The following is a 12,598-nucleotide window of genomic DNA, read 5'->3' as shown; positions in this document are numbered from 1 at the left end:
ACTGCATGAAAATTTACTTAAAAAGGAAGTTGCGATTCAAGCTGTCATTGGAAAAAAAAAATAAGTATACACTCTAGATTATAGAAGACTTTTACCATGCTAACAGCAGCTAACAGTTAATATAGTATCAATCTAATAAAGAGCAGTGTTTCAAGAGAAAAGACTATGCAAATGGTGAAATGTGGCTGTAATGAAACATACAAATGCAAAATTATAACTAGAAGTAGAAAACAAGTAGACCAGTAGAAACATGTTCTTAAACAGTACAGAGTCATTCTGCATTTTTATTATCGGCAAAAACAAACCACACCACATTACATTTTAAAAAGAAGAAAGCTTATTGTGGATGTACAGAACAAAACTGCAACTGAATAACATTTTTGTATCTTCATAATAATAATAATAATAATAATAAAGGTATAAAAAAGGAAAGTGTTTTACTTTGTGAAATAAAAACCTTTAGGCCAAGAAAATGTTCCCCTCAACATGCTACTTTAAAAACACATGCAAACATAGACCTTTCTATATATGGACACTTTCAAAATACTCTCCACATGAAATCCCATAAATAATAAAATATCTGCCACTTGCCCCTGAAGTATTTCTTGACAGAAAATCCTATAGAGTACCTCGATATGAATCTCAGTGGCCCGTAATGGCTCCATCTTCAAGGTTTTCCTCCAAATTCACCGAGCCAGAAAAACTCACCATTGCTAGCTTAGAGTGATGACACCCATCCAACCCAGTTCAGACAGAGAAATAGAAGATGCAACTCTGGAGCATCCACTCCATCAGTCAAGACAGACAGACTTCTTGCAGACACATTTCTCAGTCACCAGTCAACAGTGAAAACGCCTTTTATATAACCAAAGTCTGGGAAGAACATCAAAAACAGCACCATTTTTTAAAATTTCCTGGATTATCGCCAACGTGACGTCACGTTGTCTCAACACAAAAGGTTCTACAAAGTCATACATGGTAGCTATGTCAAAAAAGGTTTTTTTTTTTTTTAATTTTTGCTTGATTATAGGTCTATAATATACTCTTCATCAATACCTTGTCTCTGTTGTTAGCATGCAAGAGGGTGCTTTGCAAGTGTTATGTTAAAATAAAACATTGCCCTGCTTTTGTCTTTGGCAGCTGTGGGTTTACACTTTATATCAAACTGCAGGTTTTAGCCTGCACCTTCCGTTTTTTATACGATTAATTATTCTAAAATGAAACTGGGCACAACCCTGTAAGGGATTCGTGATTGTACCAGAGATTTTTCAGTGTGTTGCTGAAGGGAAATTTACTAGCAACAAAACAAATCCACCTCTTAAACCTGCTTATATTCAGTTGTAACACAGTTTTCCTGCAACATGAAAAGAATTACTAAAACTTCTGAGCCCACCCAAAGATATCTCTGTAGTAGGAGCTGCGGCACACTAACGCCTCCATGATGTTTGACATTTTAGGATCCCAGTTTTGGCACACCTTCTGTCGGCAAGTTAAAGTGTCAAGTCCTCCGGGGATTCTTATCCACTGTTCTTACGCCTTCAAGTCGTCAGTAGTTTAAGTTCAGTGCTGAGTAAAAAGTGGACTGATCCTGAATGTCCTTAAAGGCAACATCAACCGCTATTACAGAGACAAGTTAGCAGAATTAAGTGAACCGGGTGTAAAAACGACTACAGTGTTTGGGTGCTGAGCTTGAATCTAAACGACCAACTGATATGTATTCCAATAAGGGAGATCATGAACATGTACAATGATGAGCGAAAGGCCGCCAATCATACAGGTTTTTGTAGTCTCATACAGAGAGCTGCAACACCCATCATGCCTTGCTGTGGTGAAAAGTATACTAGGAGAGTGGGTAACAAAAAAAAGGAAAAAATAAAATCTTGATATGATTTTAGCACTGTTTGATAAAACGTTCCCACTCTTTCCAGAGTTTACACATCACAAAAAAGGACGGGATTAATGTATTAATGTGCTGTGCTTTTAAATGAACTTGACACAAGACCACAGAGCTCCCTTACATTTGCAAGCACTAATGGAGTAGGGATAAAGAGGATGACAAGAACTAAAACTCTCAAAGACCACATTTCAATCACATGAACAAGAAATGGCAACATACAGTACTTTAGAAAAAAGAAAGAAAGACGCAACAGCAAAAAACCTCCATAAAAATAGGACAAGAAAAAAAAAGATCAAGAAGCACTGTGTTTAAATAGTGCTACAGCTAATTTCACACCTACTGCAACTATTTTTACCACCTCTTTTAAAGTTTTTGTTGGCGTTTTATTCTGTATGGCTGTTTGGCTTGTAGGAGTGGTTTAAAAAGTTTTAACATGGCTCTGACACATGAAGTTAGGTGGTGTTTGTATTAAAGCACAGTTGCAGTTCTGGCACATTCCAGATATTGTGACTATTTAAACATTTTGGCTCTGCTTTACTTATGTACCTTTCAACAGTCAAATATTATAATACACCTTGTTATTGTGATCGTGAAACGAATGACTAGTGCTATATTCATGGATTATACGGCGGATGTTTGCAGAACAGTTACTGATGTTTTGATAAATTATTCTGTTTAATGACAGTCCATGTGTGGCGGGCTAAGTAGGAGATGACGGAGTTTATGGCTGATTGATGGTTGATGTTTGAGCCATTATAGGCCCTTCTTGGTTGGAGCGCTAAGTTTTCTCATTCCCCTTATCCTTCCGAGGAGCTCACGGACAAAGTTCTGTAGGGAGAAGAGGAAAAAATGATTTAGACAGACACACACATGCACACACACAAACACAGAAATCAAGCTCAAATCTACAAAATTTCTTTAGTTTCTGTTTGATTTTGCAGGCTAAAGAAGGCATCCTTTGTCTAATAGCTATAAATAAATATACAACTGACAGAAGACAGGTTATACATACAACCATATTTACTCTCCTGAATGACCTAATAACACAGGTCCTAAAGATACAATTAAAAATTGTAACAGATATTGTCAAAGTTATTTGTTATGTGTAAACACAACAGTGATTCATTCTTTGAATCAGTGCTTTTTTTATGCTTAGATGATTCATAGGGCTGTGTTACGTGGTTCAGCAAAGCAAAGCAAAAACATTCCTCTGAAAATAGTCAGGTATAATGACTGGACTAAAAATGAGTGAAAAAGCAGCCAATGCCCAAAGGAAAACTTTGAAAGACCTTCAGAAAGCCTGAAGTACTGTTGTTCAAGATTTTAAAAAATTACAAGGATGTGTGGTTTATTGGCACCAAAACATAAAAAATGAGGGGTGGCTAGAGTCTTAAACACAGTACTGTAGGAAGGGGAAACAAACCCCCATATGACTGGCCAACCCCGGTCACATGGGTATTGCTTTTTAAGTCACAAAAAAGAAATGAAAGTTTATGAGGCAATAAGTCCGTAAGAATGGAAGAAAAAGATTCCTCATCTTGACCTAATGGTTCTATAAAAGTCTGTGATGGTGTGACTCGGATGGAGAATATGCTGAAATATAAACCTCACAATTGTAACAGAGGTGGCACTTCTCGTGCCCTAATTACTGATACCTCCCTCCTCTTGTCACTCTCTTCTTTTCCTCCTCCTCTATCTAGATGTGTCATCTATCCTCCACCATTTCCAGCAGCTTCTTTCATCCCCTGTCATTTTCTCACTAACAGTGCTTTCATTCTTTTACTTTCATCCTCTCTTCATCATTTGCTTCCAGTTGTCACAATTCACCTTCTCTCTCCATTGCCTCTGCTTTTCACTGTTTATCCTCAGTCCATGTCATCTATGCGGGATTGTGTTCAAAATGGCATCTGGGCTACTCCAGACTCAAGGGATTACAATGTGTTTGTGTGTGTGCGAGTACGGATGTGTAGGAGTGACACGTATCAGCAGCTGTCAACCTGGCTGAACGCTGCTGTTATCTCAGATGCCAGCGACCTTGACATTTTTTCAACAGGCTGACCTAATGCCACGCACAAACACATGCAAACAGTCACAGATGACAGATGGGCAGTCCATGCTGGGCAACATCGCCGTATGTAGAGGTAATGTGATTGCTCTGCACCACCTTTAATCACCAAAATAGCTTAACCCTAACTCACCCAACTCAGATACTTGAAAGCTTACCCGCACACACCCATTCACACACTCAAAAACAAGTGCCAGTGTGAACAAAGTGAAATGGTGTGTGCTTGTATGTGTTCTGTGTAGCTTCTGGGCCTATCTAACGCTTGTTTCATTCAGGTCAGGGTGACAGCGGCATGAAAACGTGACTCTACAAATTCAATACTGCATGTGCGGATCAATAATTTCAGGTCACTGATCTCAAGCAGTGGATATGGAAAAGATAGCCCCACTAGAAGACTTACCTCTGTTGGTTTGTAGCAGTCTATTAATGATTCCTGTGTAGAAATTGGTAAAGAAAAAACAGAGAGTTGTTTAGGGACATTTCCCAGCACTGTCTGTGTTGGATTGGTTGGTTAGCTTTTGTTGACATGGAAAACTGCGGTAATGTATTCAGACAACATAAAGACTGCTAATTATGTACGTTTGACATCAGTCTGTCTTTGAGGACAGGTCCACCATACAGTAGAGCCAACAGAAACAGGATACCATGCAAAGCAGTCACATGGAAAATTTGACTTTAAGGTGAGCGTTTCCATTATGGAACAACTAGGGTGAACTGAGGTAAACTGGGACACTTTCTGGTTAATCACTTCGGACACTAAGAAAAAAAATATGTATGACATTTAACTGTGTTCAACTGCTTCTTTTAAAAATGTTTTTTTTTTTTTTAGTATTGGATTGATCTAATAGAATATTACTGTTTTGAAATGTGGGCTGTCCCATAGTTTTACGATTGTTCAAGTAAAATGGGCCAACTGACTGCCAAAAATGGGCCAGTCAAACAGCAACAGCAAAGTGAAAAAGAGAAATTTCTAATGAAACAGATTTAATTCATTTCAGGATAATTAAAAAATATATATATATATACATAACAATATAACAGTGCATGTTCAAATGCACTTACATTGCATTAAACACCAAAACAGATAGGATCTTATAAGAGAGCCAACATTAGCTTTTTAGCCTATCTCATCTTCCTTCTTATACTCAACTAAATCTCCCCTTATGCTGGCCTCACTTGAAGACATCCTTTCTATCGCATTTCTGTTACTTTCTGATCCTCTTTGCTTCTCTTTGTTAATTTATTTTTCAAATACTGTCTGCAATGACTAGTCTGACAATGTCTTCAATATCAGACTAGCGATAACTAGTTTGACGTCAATGTCTCTCACTTCAATATCAACACACCTCTTTTACCCTCAACCTTCTATATGCACAACTGTGTTCATGTGTACATGTTAGTGTATATTTGCATGTATTTATAGCTAAGACATATACAATATATACCATAGATGAGATGCATCAACCATAAATGTCCCATTTTACCTGATAGCCCCACTTACCTTATTTCGCCTTATTTCATCTCCTAAATGAGATTACAATGTATTTTCAGAGGACTTACCAATGCAGCCTAAAGAACATACCTGCAGTTTGCTGGCTCTCTCGTCATCACTGTTGACCTCCAGCAGGTCATCGATATCTATCTCTACCTCAGGCATCTCCTCCTCCTGGAACACAAAGAAACTCTGGTTTACTGAGCAGCTCAAGCAGAGAAACTTGTGGAAGACGAGCACATAAATATGTGAAGGAATAAATAAGAAATTAAAATGGAAAACAAGAATATTATACACTTATTATACACAGTTTATACAATCAGTGTGTCTGAGCCTCTGCACTTCAAGCTCCAAACAAGCTGAGCATATGTAGTATTTAGCTTTTAGGAACAGGCATCGTATGGAAATGTCATTTTACTTTGGGTTGGTCCATTTAGTGGTTCAGTGGTTAGAGGCTGTTTTCAGCTCAGTGCCACTTCAAAGGTCCGCTGTTTCCCTGGTTCATTTTATTTACCCACGACCAGCGCAGGGAGGATCAAACTGTCCCTCCCAGCTACCGCATGATGTATCATCCAAATTCTTCCTTTTGGGTTTTGAAGCCAAAGTGACCATGTATATACAAGCAGTGGCCTTTATCAACAGCCATATTAATTGCAATAATCTGTGACTATACCACTCCACCATCCCTAGAATATACACAATTTCCATTTCCGATTATTCCCTATAATTTACATCTAATGCCAACGCTCATGTAGGTCACTGCACTTTTTTTGCACAGGAAAGACTTTGTGTCCTAAACCGGTAATTAGTGTTTTCCCTTCCATTTACCGCAGCTATGATCTTTCTCTAACATCAAAAAAGACACTGTTGATACTGGATGAATATTTTGGGGATTTGCACATTAATTAAAAATAAATAAAAGACTAAGAATCGTTATCTACTACATGTTCATTAAAATATGCCCCTGATCACCTTCTATCAACTGCCAAGTGTTAACTTTTTGTCATTTATATGGAAACTCAACATCCATGGCTTTCAGATTTCAGATTTTGCCAACCCTTACCTACTGAACTCTTTGTATGTTAATAATTTATTAATTTATTTTTTTTGCTAAAGTCTTTACCATCCATAAAAATTAAGAGACAGCTATATGATGAAATTATAGGATACCCGTGCTCTTTTTTACCACTTTATTGAACAGTCTTGGTGAAGGTTCACTGAAAACATCTTTATTTTCTTTTGTACTTTATTACTGTACTACACATCACACTGGAAGGTTATAATGCTATGATACATTCACATGAGCCATAACCTGCAAAACTAAATTCAAATCCAGAGATGCCCATAGTTCAGGCTCAGGCTCTAATATCAAACCCATGATTTTTAGTCAATGTGACTTGCAGCCTTAATGCCTTTCTTACCTAATGCATTCTACACAATATTCATTAGTAGTCCTCCTTGAAATTCCGGGATGATATCTATCATTATTTTGCAGTAAACTAAAATGAATAAAAGCGACTAGTTCTTTAGTTGTGCGTGTGTTTGTGTAAGCCTCCCAGAGGACTCTTGTGTAAGGTGAAGCCTCGAGCATGCACTGGTATTCAGACACAGGGACAGGGAAGATGGAAGGATGGCTTGATTTTAGCTCTCAGCATTAAAGCTCAGTCACCGCTCAGTTTTGCGTGGGTGTTTCGATGTGCACAGAATGAAATTAGATTACAGTTATACCTTTGAAAGTAGCCTGCAAGACAAAATGTACATTCCAAGAGACAAATGTGCTGCAATATGCACACATTTGACTACTGATGAACTAGTGCAAATGTATTGCTCATATGACTTTTAGCTGTGCAGATAAATGCAGAAATGTTCTTGTTTTACTTAAGCAACATATACACAAACATCCCCTCATAGCACCCATTTACACAGTCAAAAAAATCTACTGACTCTTAAACAGGGTTGATCATATTTCATCTACGGTATATTTGCTCAAACACACTTGACATTCACACACACACGTAGACACACACACACATACACAAGGCTACCCCACCTTGATCCTTACTCCTGAGAGGCATTTACACAACCTGCATTTTAAGCACCTCTTTCTCTGAAACGTCTTAGCTTAGCGTCTTGCTCTGAAATTCTCACTCGTTGAGGAAACTGAGACGAAAGGAGCAAAACCAGGAAAGTGTCAGAATATGTCAAACCCTGCCACTTATTAGCATACGAGTGTGTATGTGGTGGAACCACAAAACGGAGGTTGTGTGCAAATGCTAATCATCAGAGGAGATGAGCTATTTCAGACTGAGGAGTGGAAGGATAAATTGATTTAGATGAAGAGAAAAAAAAGTGAGAAAATTGAGTTAATGTGAGGTGGTGAAATGATGATAATATTATTGTGTGTGTTGTCCTGCTAAGCACAGGCACTGATGTTTGCTTGAAACCTCAAGATCAGAATACTTATTTGTGTAAAACGATTATTTCCTAAATGTGCAATGCAGCATTCTTAACTAGAGTGGAAGTAACTGACTGGTGAAATTCATGACTTGGTTTGGTAATCAATTATTTCTTCAAAACTGATTATTGAATGTTCTCTTAGGAAACTTTAAAAACATTGCTGAAGACTGAACTCACCTCTCCTGATGAGGGCACTCCTAAAAAGCAAAAACTGCCCATTGAAAAAACAAAAAAGTAATGGTTGTCTAGTGATAATTTTTCTGCAGGTAGTTGCAGAGACTAAATGGTCACATCACTCTCATTCACTCATTGTCTAATTCTACTTAACTGCACTTAATTGTTATTGCACGAGTCTCCTGGTGCACGAGTCAGCCTGTCTTCAAACAATGGCAGCTTGCGTCAGACTCACTGCAATCACTCTCAGACAAATTTGCAAAGTTTTGCAAATAATCAGTCTTATTTAGAAATGCAGAGAGATTTGAGCAATCAGTTGGAGTCAGGCTGCAACCGGCTGCAAAGTAATGCATATGTTGTGTTAATTGGGTGGAATTTCCCCAGCTGTGGTGTACATGTCCATGTCCAAACTAAACTGTTTTTATCCCCAGTAGGGATAAAGCTGCAAGGAAACTGACATCCTGATTCAGAATAAATACCTTTGAGCAACAGATTTGTGATTTTTGCTGAGTTACCACAGTTAGTTGGCATATTGTCACAAACAAATTCTCGTGTAATTGCCCTTTTGAGCCCAAATGATAGCAGCCTGATTCCATCTTATTGCTGTTTTATCACCATCTTGGTGAACCAAAGTTTCCTTGAAGACAGAAACTCCCTGCATGTGGTGGCAGGGTTGGCCCCCACCTTCAAAACAACCATTTCAAAAGGCAACAAGATTTCAAAATCACTGCACAAAGTCACAATAATTTTACTAGTACCAAAGTCTCCAACCACTGTTTTCCTTAACTGTACCATTATTGAGGCAAACCAGCAAACCCAGCAGCGTCATGGTGCCAGACTTCCAGGAATCACGCCCTTGTTCCCACAGATTTAGCAGCTGCATTAAGGGGGAACCACATGATATTAGCCAGCTGATTTCAAAGATGAGATTACAGCGATGTTGTATTACAGTGATTCATATATAAATCTTAAAAAGAGAAATTAAGCATTTACAATATAAGCATATAAGAGAGGTCAAACCCTTCAGTCACTGCCAGTCTTTCTCTAAGTTTTGCTTTTTTTTAAAGCTGAAAATAGGTGACAAAAAACTCCATTCAGCTGGTCTTTAAGGAAATCTTAGAATGTTCAATATAATAATATTCTTGCTGTTGTCTCTAAAATTTTAGACAAAGGCTGGGTTTCATAGCCTTAGTGGAGATGAAACCTATTAAAGGTTCAAATCATCAAACATGCCTCCTTCCTTGGAAGGTCATGTTGTTTACACCTCACAGCAGCTACCTGCAAATTCAGACGTGTGAGTGGAGTGCAGAGATCGTGGCCTCGGTCAGTGTCGATGAGTTTGTGTACTGTGATTTGCTGGTTTAACCTAATAATAAACATGAATGCATGAATTCGAATGAGTAACAGTGTGAAAGTGAAAACCTGTCAGGATCATAAATTTAGCAGACTGACCTACTTCTTAAGATGTTTGAGGGCAAAGGACAAGTCTGTCTGTCTGCCTGTGTGCGGAGCTATCAATCACTCGCTTCACCCTGAATGCTCTGTGTGTGTGTGTGTGTGTGTCCCTGAATATTCCACTTGTCAGCAGGCAGTCCGTCACCCCCTGTCACTGTGATTGGTGATGACTAAAAACACGGCCTGCTCGCCAGGCGTGACTGCAGGCTATCGCTGCCGAAATCCCGGCTCCTACAAACACGCGCACGTGCACCCGCGCCGGTTTTTGCTACCATCAATCTTCTACAGAGAATCACTCACCGCTGGGCTTTGCATCACAGTCCCTAAGTGTATTAAACACACTGTGTGGATGGCGAGAATGGAAAAAACACACTCTCACACCTAACACACACAATGAAGATGTTGTCCTGCTAGATGATCGCGAGCCTAAAATAGCTAAGGTCACACCTGCTGCTACCGGGAATATAATTTTCCATCTAACCAGCATACAAAATGACAAAAGGCACAAGGCAGAGAGTGACAGGCAGCCACAAACAAACAAACAAACAGAAATGTGAAAAAAATGGGAAGTGCTGTGAAACTGCGAACGGCTGTTTATGCACAAGAGGCCTAGATTCAGCATTTCTCACAGATGACGGCTGTTTTTTGTTTGCATATGCAGAAAGGAGATATAAAGATGACTAGAAAAAGAGAGCGAGAGTTTGTGCGAAGAGGATGGTGTGCGCAAAAACAGATAACAAGGAGCAGTGTTTGTTGTAATGAAGGCAACTCTGTGAAGACGACGTGTGAGAGCCAGCAGGCAAAACAGAGGCCGAGAGAGAAGCGGAGAGCAACACTGCCAGCCTGTGTGTGTTTGCTGCGTGCAGAGATGCAGACAAAGTGAGGCATGCATGTCTGCTAGACTCGTATTCACCGACAGCAAAACAGCCAGCAGCGTTTTCAGTCTGCTTCATCCGCAATGAGGTGAATCAAAGCTAATGTAAGCGGCCCAACCCCGTGACTCAACGCAAACTCTATTCAGACTTTATTCAAACGTTCTCTGCGAACAAAGAGTTAAACTCTGTGTTACGGGCAATCGCTTCACTCAGCCAAGTGATTCATAATTGTTCCTATTCATGGCCCACTTTTATGAACTAGATCTACCAGTTACATTAGACAGAGGCAAATCCTACTTGAAGACATAATTAACGAGTCACATAAAACCGCGATCGAATGTTGTTTCACTTTAGAAATATTCTGTTTGAGGAGTGGCACATGACCTTTCAGGAGTTTTTCAGCTGAGCCAGGTAATGTGTCAGTAAGGTAGCTTTCAGTTCATCCAAGAAACAACACATGATTGTCCCTGAAAACCTGCCACGACTCTGCAATAAAGCAAAAGGAAGACATATTAATGTACCCTGGTGTTATTCAGCAGACCAGTCTTGCAGGATATGCATATCCTCCTGGTCAGTTTGATTTGACTTTCTTTACAGTCCTGTTATGACAGATTGGCAGTGTGGTTCAGCTGCCTCATTAAACACTTCAGTCAAGTCTTTATGTGTAGTGGCATCTGATAATGGATAACAGCTGAGCGTATTTTCAAACATAAGCTTCTCTGAAATGGAAATATTCTAAGGTAAAACAACAGAGTCAAACTCACAGACGATGAGCACTCGAAGATATTTACACAGCCAGCAGCAAACACGCTCACAGAGGAACTTAGCAGCTGGAGTGCAAGATCAGCTACCCCCTTGGGCTGCATGAAACCTCACGTTGCAGGTCTGGATCTCTATGCTTATTTTTATGGCTTCCAGCTTGCTACCTTAAATTCAATCTATGATGAAATGGTGCCACTGATTATTATAGTACTGTTGCATCATTGCAAAAAGACACTTTACCTGGAGGATCATAATCCTCAGTGTGCATGTGCGTGTAAAAGAAAGAGAGAGAAAGAGATATAGATCTGCTGCAGTGCAAAGAGCTCAACGACGTTCAGTCTCCACCTTCAGTGGGTAACTAAAACCGAGCATCAGTAACACGTGCAAAAAAGGTGGCTGACATTGACTGATCCTTCTCATGTGTTAGCCGATATTAACCACACAAACACGGGCTCAACTGGATTGAAAGAGGAGTTATGTAGTAAATAAGATAATACCACCGCCTCTTCTTTAATCACTGCTCTGTATGCAAGTGATGCAGTGCTTATATCAGAGACTGACAGGAAGAGATGGTGGGAAAGGAAGAACGTAGGAAGAGTTTTAATCGTGCAGAGATGCTAAAACCTTCACCCTGTATTGTAAACAAGAAGATGTGTCAAAAGAGAAGAACAGAGAAGAAGAATAAGCAAACATTAGACCAGTGAAATAACAAATGCACATGTTGGTTTCATTGGTATGAGTATCATTTCTTTCTTGATGATGTCATTACATTGTTATATTGTTGTCTGACCTGCCCAGAGAATGCGGATGGAAATTAGCTTGCCTCTAAGTCTGGTACAATACATTTCTTCTCTTAGGAGACTAATGGCTTTATAAATTTTCCCTGACAAATAAAAAAAAATACAAATACAAACACAAGTAGGATGTAGGCCTGTGTTAAATTAGCAACCACGCAGAGATGAAAGAAAGGGGAAACAGGCAGGAAAAATGTGAAAAGAAACAAAAGAGACCATGTACGAGACTGCTAATTACAACATATAAGAGGCGATAATAAGATACAGGGAGATGGGGAGCGCACAGATAAGTGGGTCACTTGTGATGATGATGCAGAATGCAAGGAAGAGGAGGATTGCGCAACACTAAAACCTCACAGCTCAGCTTTCTTCCTCTCTTTGCTGCTGAGCGCTGTCACATCAAAGCGAGCAGGAGCTCAAGGTGGGATGAATTCATCTTCAGAGACCGCGTTAAACCGAGTAAGAGACACTACAGCGTGACAAAGAATGCAAAGAATTACAGGGCGGGGATGGGACAGAAACATGAGGAAGACAAAGACGGGAGAGAAGGAAAACAACTAAATACGGTTTTTCTTACAATGCAAGGGGAAAGCAAAAAGTTACTTGGAACAGTAACAAATGAAGGCC

General features: G+C 39.4%; 1 protein-coding gene across 1 annotated transcript in view; it reads right to left on the bottom strand.

Moving 5' to 3' along the window:
* Positions 1-253: 253 nt before the first annotated feature.
* ppp1r14c (protein phosphatase 1, regulatory (inhibitor) subunit 14C) overlaps positions 254-12,598 on the bottom strand; it is a 25,395-nt gene continuing 13,050 nt past the window's right edge. The window contains exons 2-4 of the mRNA XM_003440689.4: positions 5,545-5,628; positions 4,363-4,395; positions 254-2,725 (exon numbers count right to left, since the gene is read on the bottom strand). Coding sequence (XP_003440737.1) covers positions 2,651-2,725; positions 4,363-4,395; positions 5,545-5,628 — 192 coding nt within the window. The 3' untranslated portion in view covers positions 254-2,650. The remainder of the gene's footprint in view (positions 2,726-4,362; positions 4,396-5,544; positions 5,629-12,598) is intronic.

The sequence above is a fragment of the Oreochromis niloticus genome, linkage group LG15 (assembly GCF_001858045.2).
Source record: "Oreochromis niloticus isolate F11D_XX linkage group LG15, O_niloticus_UMD_NMBU, whole genome shotgun sequence".
Classification (NCBI taxonomy): Eukaryota; Metazoa; Chordata; class Actinopteri; order Cichliformes; family Cichlidae; genus Oreochromis; species Oreochromis niloticus.
Note: the sequence above shows the minus strand (reverse complement) of the source record. Positions and strands in the feature narration are given on the sequence as shown.